At 37.2% G+C, this 23,757-nt stretch overlaps 1 protein-coding gene across 3 annotated transcripts in view; it reads right to left on the bottom strand.

The window, feature by feature from the left end:
• fhdc1 (FH2 domain containing 1) overlaps positions 1–23,757 on the bottom strand; it is a 49,759-nt gene that overhangs the window by 17,276 nt on the left and 8,726 nt on the right. For 2 of the 3 annotated variants that reach the window (XM_088633197.1, XM_088633198.1), the window contains exons 2-4: positions 7,194–7,859; positions 5,574–5,635; positions 1,073–1,175 (exon numbers count right to left, since the gene is read on the bottom strand). In XM_088633197.1, coding sequence (XP_088489323.1) covers positions 1,073–1,175; positions 5,574–5,635; positions 7,194–7,655 — 627 coding nt within the window. In that variant the 5' untranslated portion in view covers positions 7,656–7,859. Of the gene's footprint in view, positions 1–1,072; positions 1,176–5,573; positions 5,636–7,193; positions 7,860–14,364; positions 14,449–23,757 lie in introns of those variants that run through there. The other variant, XM_088633199.1, reaches the window with a different exon arrangement.

The raw sequence follows: 23,757 nt of genomic DNA, 5'->3' as shown, positions 1-23,757 counted from the left end.
TTCTTTTATGTTGTGGATGCCCTTAATCACCAGACTTGAACCACTGAAAATATGAGATGAGCTGGGATAATGTGCAGGACCTTGGGCTCTGAGACAAGTACACAGGCATGTTCAGCATCGTTTTTCCTACTGGCCACACAGGCTGTGCAATAATTCATTCCTCTTCCAGTCTACACACAGATTTAAAGGAAAAATGAATGAGTTTGCAAATAAACTCCAGTTCTCCAGCAAACTATCCAATTATTGAAACATCAATAGTTGTCTGACTCAGTGGGCTTTTTCATTATTGTCTTTTTATTTTATAATTAAAAAAACTAGCCAGCCCAGAAAGTAAGGTACAGAAAGTACTTTTGCTTAGTGCTGCTCCTATTAGTGCTGCTTCCCATAGTACTCTTTCCCCTGGCCATTATTTTAATTACTCCAGATACACCTATTTAAATGCAGAATGTTTGACTGTCTGTCTGTGACTTGCACACAGGCCAAGCAGAGATCCTTCCAGCACACTCAGTGCTGCAGGCTGTAGTTACACATCCTGCTACTATCTGTGCTAAAGGAAAATTGCAATGAAAATGGTGTGCAAGCGCATAACCAATAAGAGTGTGGTGTGATATGTATGTTTCATGAGCAGCTGAAGTTTGTGTGACGGTACAATAATTTATTGAATTTAATGAAACCTGTACAGTAAACTCCATTTACTGTACAGCCAGTTCCATTTGTTAATCACTCATCAAGAAGAATTCAAGTCTCCCTTTGCTGGAGGAGTGAAGGAAAGACGGTGGTGGTGGTTAATCTTCAGTTAACTTCCAACTAAATGGACTAGTGTGGTGCCAAATTGTATCTATTTTTTCTGTAACTACAATTTAACTTAGAATGCATTTCCAATATTTCGAAACCATTTTTATTTGGAGTATACGAAAACCACCTTTATATTCAAGTGCCTTTAAATGCATATCTTTGCCATTTGTTTTAAGTGGACATGCTGTAAAACCTTAAAATCTTTACAATTGTACTATTTTCTATCTCATGAAATTTATTGAAACTATTTATCCTGAATTGTCTGCTTTGCACTCACCTCTTCTGACTCGGGCAACAGTTTCAGCAACTCCTTCAATTTTTCAGACCCATACAGCTTGCTGCTGCCAAGTCGAATGTCTTCAATGATTGACTCATTAGACCTATAAATCAGAAAGTTCAGTAGTATACATTAGACATTACCTAACCGCCCATTCAATCTCCTTCCAGACCGTGAATCAAATGACTTTTCACAAGGCTTTGCCCATATTCTATCATTTATATCTGCTGCTGACTGTCTATGACTGACTATAAAAACAAAATATCAGCATTAAGTGAACAGAACTTTCTGCATAATTGCTTCTGTTGTGTGGATCAGTTATAATTATCTCCCAATAACTGGGAAGAAGAGTTTATTCTGTAGAACCTTCTCAGGTTGATACAGGCTGAAAAAGGCATATCTGGATACAGACTATTTATCTGGATATTTGCCAAATGATCTTTTAATGACACTTAGACACGTCCCAAAGAAGCACAAGATGTGAGAACCGCTATACGCCAGGTGGTGTTTGTTTCTCAAGAGTATATAAGGATTCTTATGTGTGTTCTGTTGTAACCATGAAGCTGTCTAGACTCATTATAGAGTCCTTAGCTGATTCTTCACTTGCCCAGAAGAAAAGGTCAAAGGTCGTATATGGTTCGCAAATCATGTGACCAATAAACTGTATTCAGTTGTGGACTATAATTCCCACAGGCTACTATATCTCTGGGATCATTCACAAGCTTATAAAATTCTACTGTAGATATGTCACAACATTTGTACAGATATGTGCAGCGCAAGTGGAAAGACTTCGCAACAGAACCGTTCTAGTTGATGTATGGTATATGAAATAGATTCATTCCAATCGAATAAACCATGTGACCAACCAATCTGTCCTGGACAAGACTAAATCTTGGAGATGAGTTAACACTGAGCAACAGTGCTTTGCTTTCACTGGTTTCAGTGAAAATTTTAAAACTATGAAATTCCTTAAATCCTACGTTATGAGACCCACACTGTGTAACAAAATTATCTGATGACACAATCTTCACTGTATATACCATGTTTCAATTCATTCTAAGTAACAGTTTCTTCAGAAACGTTCAAGTGTTTGTCACCAATTCTGGGATGGCACCTTGACATGAATAAAATTGTGTCATGGACATGACACGGCATGGCCCACTAAGTTTCAAACCTTTATAATGTCCATTTTCAGAAAAGTCTTGAAAATTTGTGTAAATTTCAATATAGAGGCAAAAGCATGTGACCTGCAGGCTTCATTTTCACTCTAATACAATTTCCCAGAAGCTTTTTACAAACCTGACAAATCGCATTTGGGCTGGATTTCATAGGTGTTAGAAAAATGCACCACAGCAAAATAATTAGCCAAATAATTATAGGGTTCCAACAAATCTGTTGCTTGCTCCCTAAATGAAAAAATGCATCAGATAATTTGGTAGAGTTAATCAGTTAAGAAAAATAACAAATAATACGGTGTTATTATGTCAAAACTAGGCTTAATGGCTCCTATTACCAACTAATCATAGTACAACAGTAGTGTTAGAATTAGAATATCTTAGAATGGGTACTAAGAATACTGCTAATTGACAATTGTAGCTGTTCCTTAAATCCAAAACTATCTGAAATATTTCTAGGAGGAGTTTCTGTTGCTGTTAATGGCAGTCCTGACTATTAAGGACTAACAAAGTTAGATATGGAAAGAAAATCTGCTCTTTGCACTTACACTCAAGGCTCATGAAACAATATTCCAGCTACAGTGCATGTTTGTAAAAAACCTCATGTGAATGTTATGTAAATAGTTGATTACTACGCAAACCTGCTCTGAGACCAGGATAATACCCACCTCCAGTCAAAATGCAAATGTCCAATGACAAACTGCACTACAGTGAACTCGCCTGTCTTATACTGTATTAAAATACATGCACGCTAATTTTTGTTTCATTGAGGACCAATGTGAAAACAGTTAATGAGTGTAGCCTTTATAAAGAAATAGGACTAAAATCATGCCTCAGATCAAACAGGGAAAAAAGGAGCAACACTAATCTGATTTGGTGTTTTTTATGCTACATTGTTGATCCAAAACTCACAGTGACCATGTGACTACTGTTGAGTGTTTCAAGTATAATCAATTTGCAAGAAGTAGTACATTGTACATTATGTCACTGTATTTAATGTAAAACATGTATTTTTTGCAAGTTCTTATTACAGTATTTAAGTAAGATACTATTCTTGTTTAGTTTGTATTATGCAAGTGATTACAAAACTTTATTATCACAAAACTTATTTACCGTTGTGAGGCTGGGAGTTCCACCCAGTACAAACAGCCCATTTAACAAACATCGCCATAAGTGATTACATTTTCTGTGCCCATACATTTACTATCTATTCAAATCAAAAAAGAGAAATAGGAGCCCGACAAAAGTCCAAGACTAGACTAATTACAAATGATCCTTTGTCCCTATCAGAGAAGTGAAAGAATCCTAAGCAAACGTGTGTCAGAACGCACACATACAGCACACAAAGCAAAAGCACACAACGTTCTTTCTCTGTGAGAAAAAGGAACCTGTACCATACGGGCTATAACTGCATGCATTGAAAAATCTCATTGGTCCATCCATCATCTCTCCGTCCACTGAGAACATCAGAGGTGAGACAATGACACTGCATCAGTACAGTATTGTGGGCTTATGTTAGGATACAAAGCAACAAGTAAAGGTTTATTCCATGCTGAAAAGAAAAGAGACACGACCTTTTCAGCTGTGGAGCCCTCTTCAGGTTATGTCTCTTTTCTTTACAGCATGGAATAAACCTTTACTTGTTCTTTTGAAGCCTACACAAGCTGACATTCCTTTTTGAACTTCTTATGTTAGGATGTCAGCTACTGTGCTGATTTTTTAATTAGGAGTTAATATTCTCTATCGGCAGAATGTGCAGCTTTTTTTGGAAGGTGTATAATAAAGGTTTCTTGTGTCAGTCAGGTGAGAATAAACCCAATTTTATCCACCTTGTCTTCACCAGGAGACACTTCATTCCCCTGTTATGATACTGTTTTGCTTATTATTGATTACGTACATTGTTTTTTATCTTTAATGCCCTGAATAAAGGTCATGGTATAAACATGGCTATGGAAGAGCTAAACCTCAGTTATGATACCAATATATCACAAAATCCTTTGTGACCGAATACTGCTAAGTAATGGAGAATGAGACAGGTTCATACCACTCCTACGCTGATCAATGTCTGACAGACCAATTTGTCACCAGAGCTGTCACCCAGCGATCCTTTCCGCAGACAGGATTAACAACTCCCAGCTAAGAAGACATTGTTTCAGGTTTTATTCAGCAAAAAAACCTTGAGACACAGACACCAGAATGTAGTGAAAAAGTGCATAAAGTTTTTTTATAATTTAATTATTCAATTAGCTCAGTCAATTAAAAACAGTCATTTATAATGTGATTATCTATTCTATAAAATACTCATTTGTATATATAAGCTGCATGTATATATACTGTACAACAGCACCTTCTTGTCTAGGATGTGAGCTCATGGTGCTCCAGTCTGAAGTCTGGAGTGCTAAGAGCTACTCCACACCTCTGCCTTGCTGGTCATGGATCTGTCTGATCCACAATTTTATAAATGAGTTAGGCACATCTCCCAAGAAAAGATGCCTTGTCACAGCTCCAATGCTAAGATAGTTTTGTATGACTGCCCTCAAATATCAATAGAGTAACTTTATTAGTTGACAATCACATGAAAATAAAATAGCTGGAAACAGAGAAAATGAAATTAAATGAGCCAAGCTTCAACAGAAATACTCTAACATCAGCAAAAAAACATACATCAACTTTATCATTTTTTCTTGCAATTGAACTGAAATATTGCTGCTAGTTGTTGTGAATTTATAAATGTTTACATTGGAAAACACTTTGTCTTTTATTTCGGTTGCCTGACTTTTTATCCAGCTAGGTCCCTATAAAAGAATTGTAAATTTGGGACTGATAAACATTTTATTTCTGCTGTTAAGATACTGTTCATTCCTAACTCACAGTAAACCCCAATTCACACAATTCCCCAATCAACAAATAGATATTTGAAAGATAGACACACCAGAAAGCACACCTAATGTCCAACAGTCATTGTTACAATGTAACACAGTTCTTAGGCCAACCAAAAGAAGACGGACCAGAATAAAAGAGATACTACTACCAGTGTTTTTCAAGTTAACTGAACAAGGGTGGAGTCGTGCAAAACAATAATATTTCTTTTGAAACCCACTACACAAACAGAATTTGCTGAAGGTACTCCAGAGTATTCTCACTGTTGAACCATCATGCAAACTATTCATGAGCTGAGTCTGCAGTGCATCTTTCCATGTACAGTATATCTATTCAGACCACTCTGCAAGAGTAATTTGCACTAAGGTTTTACAGCCATGTTGTGTGTTTTTATTCTTTTGATCTTGATTTTATATGCTCATTGGAATGTGCATAGGAAAACTTACTTTTTTAACTGTTTGAGGAAAATGCCCACATTCATGCTTCTCTTGGAGTCCAGAATACTGACCTAAAAAAAGAATTTTGTTTATGTTTAAAACAGAGATATTAATTGTTTTACCTTCCTGTTTCAATAAAGAAGTGTTTTCTGCAGCACTTTTTTCAATAAGAATTTATTGTCAACACTGTGGCTAACAGCCATGCAGACTATCTAGACAGATTTAAGGGATTTTGATACGGTTAATTAAACAGTTTTTCCTTTTCTGACAGAGAGTCAATAGTCAGTATTCAGCGAAACTGGATCATGGCCATTCCTACATTTGTGAATGCAGAACAGGTTTTATTGATGATGTATTGTGCCAGAGAATGAGATGGAATTCTATAAGGGGCACACACACATGATACATCATTAACAATTGCAATGTCCAAGAGAGGACTTGTCTTGTTTTAAAAGTTGAAAGTGTTCATGTGGTGCAGACAAGTTGCTGCTGAAAGTAGGGTTAGTGGGGCCAGCAGGGGGGCACTCATCCTGTGGTCTATGTGGGTCCTAATGCCCCAATACAAATGGCTATACTGTACACTATACTGTAAAAAGGAGCTGTCCTTTGGATAAAATGTAAAACTGAGGTCCTGACTCTCTGTGGTCATTAAAAATCCCAAGGCCTTTATTTATCATGGCCTCCCAGTAATCCCCACCTAAGGACTGGCTTCATCACTCTTTTCTCCTCCCCATTGATAGCTGATGTGTGGTGAGTGTACAGGTGCACTATGGCTGCTGTTGCATCACCCAGGTAGGGCTGCACACTGGTGGTGGTCGTGGGGAGACCTGTTCTACAAACCTTATAAGTCTATGTAAATATCATGCAAACACCACTATCATTTCTAGTCCCCACTGTGAACAGAGCAGAAAGGTAGGGGACAAGTGAAACAGCCTTCCACAACATACACAGATTCAACAAATTTTTTTTGTTTGTCAACCATAATTTGTTTCCTCAGTAATAAAATTAGAATATATCAAGGCATCAGAAGTGGTAAAAAAAGCCTGCTGAATCACAGCAGAATTAAGAGTTATTTTCCATCCCTGCTAAGTCACAGCCATGGCAGCCTTGTATACTCAGGAGAGCTTTAGGATGACGTTGAAAGGTGACTCATTACAATGTCCTTCCAGGAAGCTGGAGAGTCATAAAATGATACCAGCTTCATCTTGCTTCTACCAGTCAGACGATAGCTGCACAATCAAAGGAGGTTGTTCTGATGCAAACATATGCTAAATAGCAGCCTAGGAACAAACAAAATTCAGCCCAGCCCATCATGCTGTGCTTGCAATAGGAATAAAAAAGGGGTTTTGTTTTTGTTTACATTGAAATATTTGAGTAAGAGCGTCCCTAAATTTAGCCAAGTACATTTTCCTTGAAATAGGTGCTGAAAGGGCTTTTATTTTTGTGTACACTGAAATATTAAAAGAAGTATGATCTTCCATACTTCAAAAAAGGCTACATTATCAGAGAACCTGCCAAACACAAGCTAAAAACCCAATACCTGAACTGCCTTACTCACAGAAAGTCTTCTTGTCTTGCACTGGCCTCACTTCCATGAGTGCCCTCTGCACTGCCTGCCTCGTTTCTCACCTCCTCCTTGGGCTCCATGAAGGCCGTCCTGGAGCTGCCTGCAGTGTGGCCATCCCTGGCCGCTGTGGACCGGACCTCCTCCTGCTGCCCAAACAGCTCCTCGATGGTCCTGACGTCGATCTGGTACTGCTGCTGCCGGGCCACCAAAGTCCAGATGTTGGGTTTGCCGCGCACCTTCTCTTCGGGGATGGTCTTCCAGAAGAAGCTCCGCACGCGTCTCTTCTTGCGCAGGCCATGAGCAGGGCTCCCCTCATGGGGGGGAGGTGGTGGCGGGGGGGGGAGGTTGCCGAGTGGAGGCGGGGGGGGGGGCGCGGGGGGAGGGGGTGGCGGTGGCGCTCCAGGGGTAGACTCAGAGATCGATGTGGTCACAGGAGGGTGTCCAGGCATTAATCCAACATCAGGGGTGTCACCATGTTGGCCTTCTTTCTCATTGACCAGGGACAAGCTATTCATAACATGCATTACATCAGCCACTACTGCAGTGGGGAGGGAACAGGGTCAGGGGTGAGAGGAAAGGGGAAGGGGGTGAAGGCACTCGAAACCGTCTTTACAATGTGATCATGGTATTCAACAAATAAGTGCTTCTTCATCTCCACATTACCAGCACTGCTCACAGAAGGGGTCTTGTAACCAGCTCCCCTTTGGTATTGGCTTGCACCATATGAGCTGCAGAAAAAGATGAACAAAAATACATGTATTACAAAAATACATAAATACATTCCTAATGTTTCTCTTGGCACATTTTGATCAAAGCATACATCTGTATACATATACATACAAATTATACTGTACAAAAATCATGTATTTTTTAAATTACATTTTCCAAGAAACTGCTTTAATGTAATGAGACATTAACCTCATTAATGAATTAATCAGGTATAACAACATGATTCTGTTGTGAAATGTTCACAATTTCTAGGTCACACAGGTTAACTCAGGCTCAAACAATATTGTTATTAAATTCAGAAAGAAGCAGTCTATGCTACTGCTTTTTTAGGTTGGTCGACAGTACAGGCAAAAAATTTGCTTCTTTGCTATCAAGCTTATACAGTATGTATTTTTTCAGATGTATTTCTATGTCCACCGAAGGACATCATTTTTAGTTACTTAAATTAGAGCCTGGGAAGTCCATAACTAGAGACAGCAGTCTTCTTTGGTACAATAATTTGGATTTTTACTAAAAAACACAATAATCGTTTATGAGCCTCACAATGAAGAACTTGTCTCAATGCAAGAAATTATTTTTATGCCTGTATCCTCTCATTTGTGCATCTTTAAAGGACCTTTAAGCAGCAATCATTCAGCAGTCTTTCCATACCTGGAGCAAACTTAACAAGTTATTTTTTCAAATCAATATTACTCCTGTGACACCGAATACAGACGTCTTAACTGACCTTTTCATTGGGTAAAGTTTAAAAAAGGCTGTGAGATGCTAAAATTTGATTTTGTTTGCTACTTTGCGATGGGGGGCATATTATAAACATAAAAATTATCATTTTATTTATTTTTTTAATATTAAAGGACTAACTTTTTTAGGTTAGAAACAAAAAAGTCTGTTTTGAAAATGCTACCATGGACCTTGTCAGATGATAGTCCTTTGTTGTTCAAACAAAGGATTAAATAGCTAGCAGGTCCTGGACACACCCTACAGAGACCGGCTCACTAAAGACTTCCATGGCAATCACATTACTTACTGTACATTAGCTTCCAATTCACCTGATCCCACAGCCTTTTATTTATTTAAAGCAGAATACACCATGATAGGCTTTACATGTACAACCCCACTGCAGGTGGCCAGGAGCCCTCGACTGTCAGCCCCATCGCATTTAATTTTTAATGACTGCTCATGAAAACAGCTTTTCATTCTGGACTCCAGAATCTGCAGTTACACTTCTCTATAAAGAAGAATACCACTGTTAGTCTGTTGCGGCTGAAATTCGGCACCAGAAGGGAAGACAGCTCCGGTTAAACACCCAAAATGAAAAGAGTTAAAATCTTCAGTTACCTATTTAACTCAATACTATCCTTGTCTTCTACATCACTTTGTATCCTTATTTTCTAGAAAAGACTTGTCAATGTTGAATCTGCAGATATCCACATATACTGTATACCTAGAATTATATCTGCACCTCAGCTCTGTGCATACATTTTAACATTTTTACTACAAAAGCACACACAGAATTAGCTTCAGTTTGGTTCAGATATATGTGCAGCTTTTTAAAGCTGTCAAGGAAGAGGAAGGAAAAATTGTGATTAAGTCTAAGAGGACTTAATCAGAGTGGCTTAAATATATATTTTAATTCCCCAATAGGCGTTTTAAATTTCAAAAAGTCCTGTAAAGCACTGTACATTTCTATGAAGTATTACATGTGTAGAATACTGCACTATTCCATATAAGAATGAAGTAATTACAATGAACAGGTTAATGAATTCTATAGTGACAGAGTTATTAAAAATATACATAATTCTAAAAAGGAACTAGGCCACACATACCTAGAGCATCAGATGTTCTTCCCAGTAGGGACCTGGTCTGTCCAGAGATGCAATGGTGCAGCTCGTGGAGTTTAACCAAACATTGAGAAATTCCTCTGTGCCAACATTCAATTAAATATAGATATTTTCAGCTTTTCAAAGAAATCTCACTCATAGAGATAAGAAATATAGACAGGCTAGGGGACTGCCACATGCTTGTTATTGAGAAACTTGGGGAATTTTGACTTCACAATTTTTTTTTCAGATCTATCCAGATGCACTTTATTAAGAACTCAGCACAAACCATTCTTAACACATTTCTAGATGAGTTAGATACATATACAAAAAGGCCATCAGAGTTGAAGGCTATAAGATATTAGTTCAAGTTTATTAGAAAACCGTGCAGCAAGAGTCTGAACATGTTGCATATTAACTGCAACAATTATGTACAACATCAAATGCACAGTTTTCTACAGATGTAATGATCACTGTTAAAACAGTTGTTTTTCTAAACTGGGGGAAATCTCTCATCTCCCTCTGTGGCTCTCCATACGGCTTCCCAGGATGTTTTACTGCACTCATGTTACCAGCTTTAGTTACACGCATTAGTAACCTTTCTAAATCCCTCCCTTTGATAAGGTGCTCTGCCTCTCAATTTATTCTCTATGGTCCATGTGTGTATAAATTGCGCTGTTTCAATGAGCATAACTGCAGGTGCTCTGTGTTTGATCTCTCTCCCATGAATGCCTGTTTCTGGACACATCTCCCTCTATCTAATTAATGTTCCTGCTGCTTTCCTCACACGATGGGCTCATCAGGCTACTTCCTGTGACGGGATTACAAGCAGCACTGTAATCCATAGGTAGTGCCCCCCGTCACGCTCATATCCTGGGGTGTTTCAGTGCTTGTTAACTTCAAGATGTCTGGATATCCATTCACAGGCAGCTCAAGACTCTACTCTCAGGGATTAAGCCAGCTGAAGTTTTTCATTGTGCTGTGGGAAACTTTTATCTCTTATGTACGGAGAGATCATTCTTGCTATTGTTCTGCAAGGTGACTTTTCTGTTCCACAGCTTGTTTTTCATAAAACACTGCTCTGATCCTTTCATCCTATAACGTAGTTACCATTGTTGTTACTATAATTACAGCAGTGTATGAGCTGTGTAAAAGCAGAGGAAATGTAAATGTTGGCCTTTGAACATTTTAAACCACAGATATTTGGTATTGCAGGAAGCTCACATTATTTCACATTTGTCAGCCCTACAGGGTTTTACAGTATAATAATATATCAAGCATAATCTTGTCAACAAAGCTTCAGGTTAAATTTTACTTTTTTCTTCTATATGTTTTCTGTTGTATTTTAGACTAAAACTCTTCACTGCAAGAACAGCAGCTGCAATACACTGTAACAAAGTCTTACATTCCAATCCGAGAAAACAGAAACTCAAAATACACAGTATATTCAGTGATTCTGAAATAAACACTGCTAAATGTTTGAGACATCCAATGTTCTAAGCTACAAGCAGCAATTTCTGTCTGCTGTACATGACATCATTGGATCCTGTGCTATTTAATTTTTTACTTCAAAATAATCAAATGTATTTTAATGCAAAGAATGTTAAATTATGAATGGTAGGGTGGAACACTGCTTACATTTGTTTATTTTTTACTAACAGAAAATCATCATCTGTTTACCCTAACACAATTTTCTTGAAAATGCAAATACAAGAACTGAATACAGTTCTCAGAAAACCTTTTTTATCAAGACTTTCTATAATCAGTGCTATGTTATTGCAACTAACATCAAGCAGCCTTTACAGAGCCCAATGTCATCTTTTGCAAATAAACAGAAGTGTATGAATTTCCTGTGTGTTGCTTCTTTCACTGGTGGATATGAAAACTGAATTAATATCTTATCAAAAACATCTGCAACACTCTTACTCAACCTGACAGTACAGGCAGGAATGAAAAATCAAACAGACAAGAAAAGAAAGTAAATTAATTCAATTAAAAAATGCCTGACTTCATCCCAGAAACTTGAAAACAAAAGAACATTATGCTATGCTACTCCTGCCCAGAGAATTAGATCTGTGTTTTTCACTGCTCTGTATTTATACAACAAAGGAAATGCAGGTTTTAAAGCACACATTGAAATGAATAAGAAAAAAGTTCAGCAGCTAAAGTCCTGAGCATACATTAGAACAACTACCACAAACTACCACAAACACCAGTTATACAGGATAATAGAAATCTGCTTCAATTATAACACCAAAGTCTAAAAATAACAAGATACGTTCTCTAAAACTTCCTTTAATATACAATGGTATATAATTTTCCTTATTACCTTCCCTTGTGCTACTATTCAGAAGAGAAAAGAACTTTGTGCTATGCATTTATGGTTTTGATGCAATGTCTTTATGACATATCTAAGTCCCAACACATTTAAATCCACTACCTGCATTCTTGTATAAATTATTAAGTGAGACAGATTTGCAGATTCTAAAACAGGAAGATTAATAAACAAAGACTGAAAGGGCAGGCTTTGGTCACCTGAGTAAGCGAGACTTTGAAGATTGTGACGTCCAACAGCATTCTCATGGGCTAACATTCAGTCATCTTTCCTAACTTTACTGTTGAAAAGCTGAAAAGTAGACAACAAATGATTGACACATAAAAGGACTGGAGATGAATCACCTCCGACTGTTGTTTTCAGAGGTTTTGTCAACAATTAAGTGTCAGGATGCACCAACATGAGTTTTCTCTCCCACGTAGGCACCAAAAACTACAAGTAATGGTCATCCACCACCAGCTCAGTTGGTTTAGTCATGTAGTATGGATGACAGACCCCAGGCCCCCAGAGAAGGTTCTCTTCTCCCACTTTAGCCAATGCAATCTCGCCAGAGTGGAACACACTGTAAAAGCAAATATGAAGAAATGTAAGATCGATTCCAACTCGTGTTAATTGAACTTAAAGATGTTTGACCAAACCAGGTAGACAAAGAATATCTGGAAAACAGCCTGTCACTTTGAAGCTTAAGGTGTCAGAATGTGGAAATGAAGAGAGCTTTGTATGACTGGATATTGCATTACAAAACCAGACACTGTACCTTTCAAGACAACACCTGCTCAGCATCTGTAGATCCCATAGTGGTATATCATAGTGGTGATATTGTTTCTGTTGCTTTTACAACCAGTTCTGAAAACCGTATAAAATGAATACTGAGTGTTACCAGTTATATTTTGCAAATTCCCCTCTATACAAGCCATAGCAATTACATGTGAACTGGATATAGTGTGATATACTGTAGAAGAAGCATGATGGAGAGCTCATACAAATGGAATGAGACTGTCCACGAGAAATTGCTCTGCAAGCACTCATGTACTTGGCCTACATACAGTACTTTCCATTCGTTTGCTCCTTTTACTTCCTGGTGTTATTGTAAGCACTGCAGTTCTCATACTACAGTCCAATTCAACCTATAAAATGACTTATCTTTGATAACTGAAGTCAGGACTTTCTGTCCCCACCTTGGTGCTAGAAATCATAATGTAATTCTGACATTCCATGAAAACCCTGAAGCTTATCTGTAGTTTATATCACGTAATAAATGTATTAACTTACTCAAAGCTATACTTGATTAACAAGTCCTGCAGGTGACAAACGTTAAATGCATTTACAAGAAGTAACAGGCTAAAGTAATTGTACTCACATAATAAAAAGTATAGTAAACACAGTAATTTCACAGCAGATTTATCAGCCCTGCGCATTCTGTATGTTCTGCACACAGAAGTTTATGTTCTGAAAGACTCCCACTTCAAAAGTGAATGTGTGGGAAAAAACATCCAGAGACCTAGAATTTCAATCATATTGGTATTGAATAAATTACTTCCTGGATCAATTTAATAACCTAAAAATACTAATTCTTCATCTAGCACAATGTGTTCTCTGCTACAATAGAAACAGTAAATACTGAACTAGTATGCAGTTTTAGAGCTGGGAACATTCCATAAAAAATGATTTAAGAATTAATCTTAATTAAGAATTAAGAAGCTTTAAGGACAAAAGTGCTTTTATATTCTGAGGAAAAGGCTTATTACATACTTTGTAAGATCATCAGATTATCAGTTTACAGAATCGGTTTTTTTCTCATGCACTGTGAACATTGGAGATCAGAAATCAAAATTCAAACATATTATAAACTTAAGCCCAAGCTTTTAGGCTCTAAGGCTGTAACTGTTTTTGACACAACACATTTAGGCTCAATGAGTGTGTCAAAACTATCCTATTTAAACAGATACATTGCTGAGAAAATTTCCATTTAACCTTGAGTGTTCTGAAAGTCTATTTATACAGGTTATATGCAAATAGCAGCAATTATAGATAATTGGTACAATATTCAATAATAGCCTAGACATTTGCACATTAGTCTAGGGCTAATCTCCTTCACTAAATGTTTCACATCCAGGCATCTACTTGATTCCTGGAGCAAGTCAAGTGTATAAAAATCTAACATAAAGACAAATTGGGAGAGCATTACTGCATGGTAGTTAACAAAGAAACCTGTAGTCTTCAGAATCCCTGGTTATTTTTATACAGCATTTTTATACCACATTTAAAAAAGAAACCTCTGGAGAAACATTCTGCTTTGTCGATTCAGGTCACATACATTTCTAACGACATGGTTTTATTTGCTTATACCTGCAACTATCTGGCTCCAGGCGTAGGTCCTTATCACAGTCCATGTTCTTCACTGAAGCAGCTCCCTCCCCTTACAGTACTGACAGTGTCCAACTGCAGCAGCACAGGTTCAGTGAGCAGGAAGGGGAAGTTCATTTTTACTGTTGCGCAGTAAAGGGTTTCAATATTGCACACAAACTATATTCCAATACAAAGATCAGATGCTAAAGATCAGCTCATTTATACACACTAGAGCAGGCAGTTACGGCTGGAACATGGCCATCTGGCACACTGCTGCATTTTCAGGTTCAACAGGGCAAATCATTAAAGAACTTAAATTATACAGCTCTACAACCACCCAGACAAACAGGCAACTGCATTTATTTCTTATTGAGTTAACTTCTGTGTTTCACATATCCACATTTTTTACAAATAAATCACAGCCATGTCTTTATGCCAAGTGTGCATGGAAGAAAAAAATCCTGACACTGAAAAAGGCCCATTATATCCACCTGTCTCTGAAACCTCTTTTAACTTTTAACAGAAACCACTGTTTAGGGTGCTGGGTCAATATATAAAGCAATTTTTCAGATCAGTGAAAACAAATTAGGTACTGGAGAACTTTGTTTTGTGCTGCTCTAAGAGAAAAACAAATCTCGAATACGTATTTCGTACACCATCTAAAAATGAGCAGGAGCAGCGTAATTGTTTAGAGCTGAGGGAATCCTAAGTGAAGGGGTGACATTGCAAACTCAAGAGCTGCATCTGACTGCTGCAACTATGTTCAGGGCTGCAAAAGCCCACTGGTGCCTTTTTATGATTTTATTTATAAAGTTCCAAACCTATATACAGTACATACATAAATTTGATAGAGTTTAGGGTCACGCCTCACTCATGTCAAACCCTCAGCCAAGTGGGTTAAGCCAAGTTTACCATGACACTCGATAAACATACTGTATTTCCTAGGTGCTGTTAGTCCTATTTAATACATGGATAACAATTGTATATACAGTATGTATTTCAGCACACATGCATGCCATCCAACATAGCTGACAATGCTCCAGAGCTACAAAATTCTACAAAGATTTTGAAAATCCTACAGCCTTGCAGTATTGTTTCAGTTGTCTGCAAAAGTGATCTGTGCTGTACTGTAACAGTCATCTATTGTTTCAGGGTTGCATGACAAAAAGATGATTGAGCTAAACAGGCTGACAATCAGAGCTGATAATGAAATCTTTTAATCTTCCGGAAGACTTTTCCTTCAGAGCCCGAAACCAGATTCAAAGGCAAAAAGCAAGACCTATCTCTTCAGAGAGAAGATGGTTAACAAAGGTATGTTAAAAAAATTCTGACCCTGATGCAGGATATAATAATATCCACTCAAGAAAGGTTTTAACCTGACAAGCTTGCTGAGAACAAATCGTTATTTACAACCTGGACGAGATGCTTACAACAGTTTTAAAAATAAGAAATAAAAAATGGAGATGAAGGAGGATAGTTTCAGCCCACTCTTCAAATTGTTCCAGTCACTTTTTAGCAATAAAGCCTGTTAGTAACTACTGTAGTTTCTAAAATCAGTAGCTGCTCTTGTGAGGTCAGGCTGATACAAAGTGTAGAGAACTGCAATAAATTCTTAAAACAGAAAGGTGTTTTTCCAATTAAAGATCTGTAAATTAATCTGAACAATTGACATATCTTCTAGTATGCAGAAAGGACCAATTAATTAAAGAATTAAGATCACAATGATGGGTGTGATTAAGGTCACAAGTGATAAATCTTTTCGGCAGAATGGTTCAATACACTGAGTTTCCCAAAAGCAACTTGAAAGCTGTATTGAACAGAACAAAACCTACAGATGCTGACAATTTGCACAATAAATCCCAAACCTGTCAATGTATAGGCCATAAGGGTATATTTGCTCACTTGCTACAGTCATGCATGATAGGATTTTGACTGGTCTCACCCCTTTATTATGATATACAATATGTCTGTGGTTTGAAGTCTCTTATATTCAGTTTTCCTTATAAGGGTTGAATTGAGGGGTAATTTACATTTCCCCAGGATGGACGTACTCCTGCACCTTGCACCTTAGTACAATTAAAAATAATAATCCTCACAGTGCTTCTTTAAAGTCTTTGATTTTTTTATTTTATATTTATAATTCTTTACAATCAGTTTCTCATTCTCATTCTGCATCTCCAATAAGTTGTAACTAAACCATTCCACAACAAGTTTAATGTTGATGAGAATGAAAATGAAAATGCATATAGTGCGCTCTTTATCTTATTTCAAAATGGTTTGAAAACAGGTAACCACTATTGTGAACAACGTATTTTTATTATTTCTTTAAACCTTACGGTATTTGAAAGGTGTGTAACTAAGAAGCCCTCACTAAAATGAGATCACTACACCTGAAGAAGCAACCAAAATGCTGTGTTCGTTCTTCCTACTTTTTAGCATGGAATTAACCTTTACACTAATGTCTTGTTTAAACAGTGGACTCTGTTTCAGTAACACACTGAACATAACAGACATAGCGGCCCTATAATGTTCTGGGTGCCAGAATCTGGATGTTTCAGGCAGCATATTCTAATCAGACACACTTGCTTCAGGTTCATGGATCGACCAAAAGACATGTCCTGCATGGTGATTGTGAGCAAACAACGTGAGTCATTCCCTGATGCAACTGAACTCTCAGAAACACGAGGAAGAGCTCTGCTAATTTGTATCTAAGATTTGTAGATGCAAATTGATTCTCTTCATTCTATAAAAACTCACATTTAAGGCACATATACTTAGTGTGCAGTCTAAGCAGGCAATTTGCATTGACAGAATTCACAGATAAAAAAACAAATATTGAAACGCATTACTATTGCTTTTGACCATGCTAAAAAAAAGGTCATACAGAAACTTTGAGAGGTCTTAATAACTTTATTATAAATGGTATATTTGTTTGCCGAAACTGAAAGGGGTTTTATATTCGGTACATTTTGGACCAATATATCGCATATAATACTGGACACATTTTTCTATGAAATCATTGGAATACAATACAGTTCTTTCAAAGTACTAAAATAAAGCTGCAGCACTCATCAGTGGTAGCTGACAAAGGTGGTTTTAGAGAGAGTTCTACAATAATCATGACCCCATCTACAGTCCACAAGGAGCTATAAGACAGTTATGTATTTTAGGTTATAACAGCTCAAAGGTCATGAGAAAATTTAAGTTTGGACAGAACATCTATTGTTTCTTTTATGTGTTCTGGAAGCACTGGAAGCAATGAATGTACTGTACAGTGCCATCCATAGGTATCAGGACAGTGAAGTCAAAATTCCTAGTTTTGCTGGAAACGCAAGCAATCTGGATTTGAGATGAAAATGTGATTATGAGGCATAAGTGCAGGACCTCACCTTTTATTTCTGGGTATTTCTATTCTTATATGTTTTGCCATATGCTTGTTTTGTGTTTAATCCCCCCATTTCAGGTGAAGTGTACAGAAATATCTCGTCTGCCTATGTACAAGAAACTGGCTGGTGCTTCATCATTCAGCAAGACAATGACCCAAAGCACACTGTCCACGCAACCAAGGAGTTCATCAGGAGAAAAAAGTGGAAAATCCTAGACTGGCCAAGTCATTCTCCTGATTTAAATCCAATTGATCAAGTATTTTACTTGCTGAAAATGAGACTGAAGTCAGAAACCCCCCAAAACAGACAGCAACTGAAAACTGGCAATGGCTTGACAAAGCAACTCAAACGACCAAAATAAGACTTTAGTGATGTCAGTAGGCCACAGGCTTGATGCATTTATTGCGTGCAAAGGATTTGCAACTAATCACTAAGTTATTTTTATTTTTTTGTTAAGTACAATTAAATTGTATTAATTTAATTTACTTCCAGTTAATTTGTCCCAAAACTTAAGCTCATCTGAAATGGGAGGTTGGAAAACAAACAGTGGTATAAATTCTAAAAGTAAAAATTATTCTAAAAGAACTCTACCTAATCTGTGAAGCCTGCTGGAGGAAATGTCATGGACTGGCTATTCATGTCACCTCTGTGTTTGACTCTCTCATCTTAACTGATGATTTAGCAACAGGAAAATGAATTCTGAAGTTCATAAAAAAAAATGTCCTGCTTATGATTCTTCTTAAAAGAACATAAGAAAGGTTACAGATGAGAGGAGGCCATTCTACCCATTTGGTAGTCAGTAGCTGTTAATCTCATCCAGCTGTTTCTTGAAAGATACAAGAGTAACAACATGGTTTTAACAACATGGCTGGGTAGCTTAATACTTATTGGGTGATGCTACATCATGCAGCATGACAATGACCCAAACAAGCTGCCTATGCCACCATTCATTCACCCATTTTCTAAGAGCTTCATGTAATTCAGGGTCGCAGGAGAGCTGGAGACAATTCTGGCAAGCAACGGGCACACGTCAGAATGCACCCTGTACAAGACTGCCCAAACCAATCACCAGATGTAAATCCAATCGAACACGAATTGTACATGCTGAATAAAATAAAACAGAATTCAAAACTATGTTGGTAAGACAAGAAATTAACATGGTTGCAGCAAAGCAGCAGAAATGATTATACAAAGAGTATGGTGGCTACACAGGTTAAAGACTCCATGCACTTATGATGTCAGGAGGATAAGCAACTAAATACTGACCTTCACCTTTACCTTTACTTAGCGTATGTGTTCCAATATGTATTGTATGGCTATCTGAAATCACTGTTTTGAACAAAAAGTATGGATTTGCTCTAATATGCTCCAATGGGATTACCAAAAATAAAATATTTACTACACTGTACTTATTATTCATATTATTCTCATAATTACAAATACTAATTATTTGGCAAAATAAATATAATATATATATATACTTGGAGAGAACACTTTGTATAGTTCAAGTTTTCCTCACTCTCCACTCCAGTCAATTTTCTCTTTACCACGTCTTGTACAATGGTATAAGGAACATTACTTTCAGTCCATTTTCAATACACAAAATACCTTTGAAAGTACCTTTCAAAACTGCTCATAAAATAACCCTTGAGCAAGTAAAACCTGAAAAGAAAAGTGCTTTTTTCAATAAAGGTCCTGTGGAGAAACTGAATAGCTCCGGTTTCATACAAAGTGCTATTATTACTAGAACATGAAAGTTTTCAAAGTCATGCATAATATATTTTATATGGTTCAAGTTACTCCACATGCTCTCATGAAAATTCCAGATCCTTTTGAGGAGGAAAAACGTGTTTAAGGGTAAATACAAAGACATAAAATAAAGGGAAATAAAAATAACTACCAATCACTGACAGCCTGCTGCTGGCAATAAAATAGTTACTAGCAATAGGAAGAACAGAGAATGGATTTATGAATGTTCAGGACAGTGTTGTAAACAAATTTTATTAGGGGACATCCCTGTTCTATTCTCATATTTTGTTAGCAAACAGTACTGAACTGCCTAAAATAACACCCTCACAGCAGCTAGCATGGGATAAACACACTGAATCATACTGAAGTCAGAGAGAACGGAATTAATTTCCTAAACAAGATGGTTCAAAGTCGGTTTGATATACTGTCGACCACTCACCACAGCACAGGAGTGAGATACTTCAACCAGTCTGGTTCAATATTTATTTTTTAACGAAGCTTGTCTTGTTTTTATTTTCTTCCCAATAACATTGTAACCTTAATTTAAAGGTGAAACTCTTAAAATAGAATTGCTTTAGGGCAACAGCATTTAACTTAAAGTACACGTTTTTCACTATACACGTGATGCATACAAATATTTGGTGAAAGGGCAACACTATGAGGTTTATAAATTAGGTAATCCACAGATTATGTATAGTACAAGGTTACTGATAGAAAACACATATTCTAGAGTAGTGCAGTGATCTCAGAGGGCCAGATTGTTTTTTTTCCTTTCATTTTGATATTCATGAGCTCTTAACTGCTAGAGCCAGATTGACTCCTGTGATTTAACTTCTTTTCTTACTTGCCTTTAGTTCCTGCACTCAGTCTTGCTTTTAACCATACTCTCCTGTACTAGTTTCTGAGTCACCAATCAAAATTCCATCCATTGCGTTCTCAGCTTGCTTATTAAGACTTTGCTGCACTTTTAGACTAAGGGATGGCGTTTAGAGACAGGTTAGAATGGAGTCATATTGAATTTATAAACACTTGGAAACTTGTATTTGAATGCATGGCTAATTATTACTGAGCAGCACAGCATGGAGCAAGGTTTCCAGAAGATAATCAGGTCAATATCCAACCTTCAGATTTATTTTTATTGTACTTGAGGCTTTGTTGTGTGATTTTAACTACACTTGTGAACTTCAGGCCAGAGGTTAATATATAGGTACTGTATGTATGTATAATGGCTTTCAGTAACATCATATTGGCATTTTTCACCAAGTTATTGCCAAGTTAAAATACATCTCTATGCACATTTATTGCGCACCACTCTCTGAAACAATGGCAGGATATCATGCGAGTCAGCTCTTTCTAAGAAAAAGATAAAACTTCACATTCTGAAAACAAGTTAAACCAAGGTATCTAAATTACATTACTCTAAACCAGTCATTAAATATTTAATCTACAGTTTAATATTAATACACTGTAAATGATCATGTTTAAGGAGAACATGCTAATTTCAAACCATTCTTTGCTGTGAATACTTCAGATCAAAACAGCTGAAACTATATAACACATGGAAAATTACAGCAAAAATTGTCTAAAAGGTAGAATATGAATTGACAAATGTTAAAGTAATTGCTTATTATCTTATTTCAGTGCCTTACAGTACATTAAGGATGCTGTAGTTCATTAAACTCAAAGTCTAAATTCCATTTTATAAAATGGTGTTTTAAATGTTTTTTACTCAAGAGTCTCTGGGTAGGTTTTTTTCAACATGCAAGACTGGTGGACAAAAAAGTAATGAGGGATTAAATAATTTTCTTACTGCCATAAAAGTCACAAGATTCCAATTGCAGTATGTTTTTGAACCTTTAAAACATAATAACACAAACACGATTGTAATCCCTTCTCTTAAGGGCGGTCTGGCTCTTTCACATTTTAGTTGATTATGTGCACCTGCCTCCAATCCTGCCCTCCTTACTTAAGACCGGCGCTCTCGCTACTCCTGGCTCTGCATTGGAAGACGGACACCCGAAGGCCCGCCTACCATCAAGTAGCCCTACGTCCGCGGCTTGATGGCATAGGCCTCCTATCGGCGTCCTGACCTTGCTGAGTCCGGGGCTGAAAGCGCCTGGCCTCGTCATCTCATTTTTATTCCCCGTCCCTGTACCGGATCCCGGCTTTTAACTCTGTTTTGTCCTGTCTCGTTTGGATTAGCCGGTCGTGGACTTTTGGACTTCACCCCGAATTTCCCCCCCTGGACTCCTTGGACTTGTTCGTCCTGGCTACACCCCCCAAGCACCAGTTCACCATCGTCACACCCCCCTGTCTGTCAACCCCTCCTGATCCTCGTCGTCTCCTCCCCGTTGTCCTACTCCACTCACTTCCGGAATATACCGTCTTCACAGGGTCCAGTACTACGCTTCGTGACACGCATTGCCTTACTGAAAAGTCAGCAACAGCAACATTGTCGAGTTATCGACAAAACTATACTAAATGTAAAACTTTGTAGTTTTCTTTACAAAATTGTGATTGATATATACTGTAATAGAGCAGGTCTATTCATAACAAAATAACCAAAATTCCTGTAGATTCAAGCATACATACTGTAGATGGAGTTGATACATTTTTCCAGGATGGTAGAAGTATTGCCAGAATGCTTCAAAAAAAGGAGGAACAGTTTTTATTTACAATCAGTTTTACACATACATTGGAAGTGAGGAAAAAAGTAAAGGGTTAAAGGACTAAAAATCACTAAAAAGACAGGGACAGTTCCTCAATTATAAGGGCATTTCAGTGAGTTTTCTTCTGATTTGAAAAATGAGCTGAATTTTGTTCAGGCGGCTGTCTTGGGATTCCGATGTAGTTTCATTCCTTTAATAACCAACAGAGACACTCTACACAATTATAGCTGGATCCGTCATCCCACTTCCCACTGACCCCATTTTTCTTCGGGTTACTTTTAACACTTTCCTGTTTTGACACTTGAAGAGCACATCAGCATGTTGACAAGAATTTCCTGAGGAATGAAACGAAAAGAAAGTGGGTGCTGACGTCCGATGGGCAGCAGCAGGTGAATCAGTGCCTTGTGCTGGAGGGGGGTGACAGCAGGATTCAGCCTGAGCTGACAATCAAACCCCATTTCCCAGGCTGCAACTGGAGTGTGGCACAGGCACATGCCTGCTGGTTTTGTCAGACAGACTGATGTGCAGGTTAGCTGGGCCCAAACTAAAATATGAAATCTTCTCATAGAGAAGATAGGGACCACGGGCAAACAAATGATAAAAAACATATATTTTATAGATTATTAAAATATGAATTTACTTTTATAAAACAGTAAACTCAATTAGCAGCAGCTTTATAGTACATTACATTTAATTTTGAAAATACGTACAGTATAGGACCAAATGCTTTTTTTGGATGTTATTAGGTTAGGACTCAAATCAACTCTTATGACTAGAATTTGTTACTTTTAGAAAAATCATTAGGTGAGAGCATTTTAAAATTGAGCACAGATTCACTGATTATTTGGACTTTTCTCATATTTCCCCACAATGTTTATAAAATGAGCTTTTATTCTGTTTTACACTTACTTCTTCTTAAACACAATTCCTCACAAACCTTCTTAAAATTAATATCATACTTTTCATTGGCTATTGTCCCACGACAACTGCTTTTCATTTCTTAATTCTGTCTGTCTCTAGAACATCTTCTTTAAATCTTTGAAGTAAGGACTTTTCTTACTCAATCAAATCCTTCTTCTAGCTGAAAACTCTGCTTTACTTTAAAAGCCTTGAAGAAACTGGGGTCTGAGGGATTAGGTAATCTCAAGAGCATCTTTTATCTTTTCTTGTTAAAAAACATGTTTCAAGATCACTTAGGGGAAATTACTATTTAAATTAAATTACTATTTTTTTTTATTTCAGGAGGTTTTTGAATGCCAAGTTACAACATTTTCAGTTTATGAAAATCAAAGAACTGTTAGTTTTACCTCAGTGAAGATACAAACATAAATGAAAGTAAGAGGTTGAGAAATGGATATCTGCATGCAACAGTTAATAAAGCAATAAAACTTTTCAATCTGATATGGTTATTTCTGACATTGTATCTCATGTTGACGTGCTGTTGGTCCTTCTGGGAGGGTATAAATGTGTGGTAGACTCCGATATATTTTAAAGAATTAAAGAATATTTCAAGTTTGCTAGATGATTGCAGGTTTAACAGTTCTTTGCAAATTACAGAAGCCTGCAGCTGCATTTATAGTACTTTTACC

The sequence above is a fragment of the Lepisosteus platostomus genome, chromosome 1, assembly GCF_059453375.1.
Source record: "Lepisosteus platostomus isolate fLepPlt1 chromosome 1, fLepPlt1.hap1, whole genome shotgun sequence".
Classification (NCBI taxonomy): Eukaryota; Metazoa; Chordata; class Actinopteri; order Semionotiformes; family Lepisosteidae; genus Lepisosteus; species Lepisosteus platostomus.
Note: the sequence above shows the minus strand (reverse complement) of the source record. Positions and strands in the feature narration are given on the sequence as shown.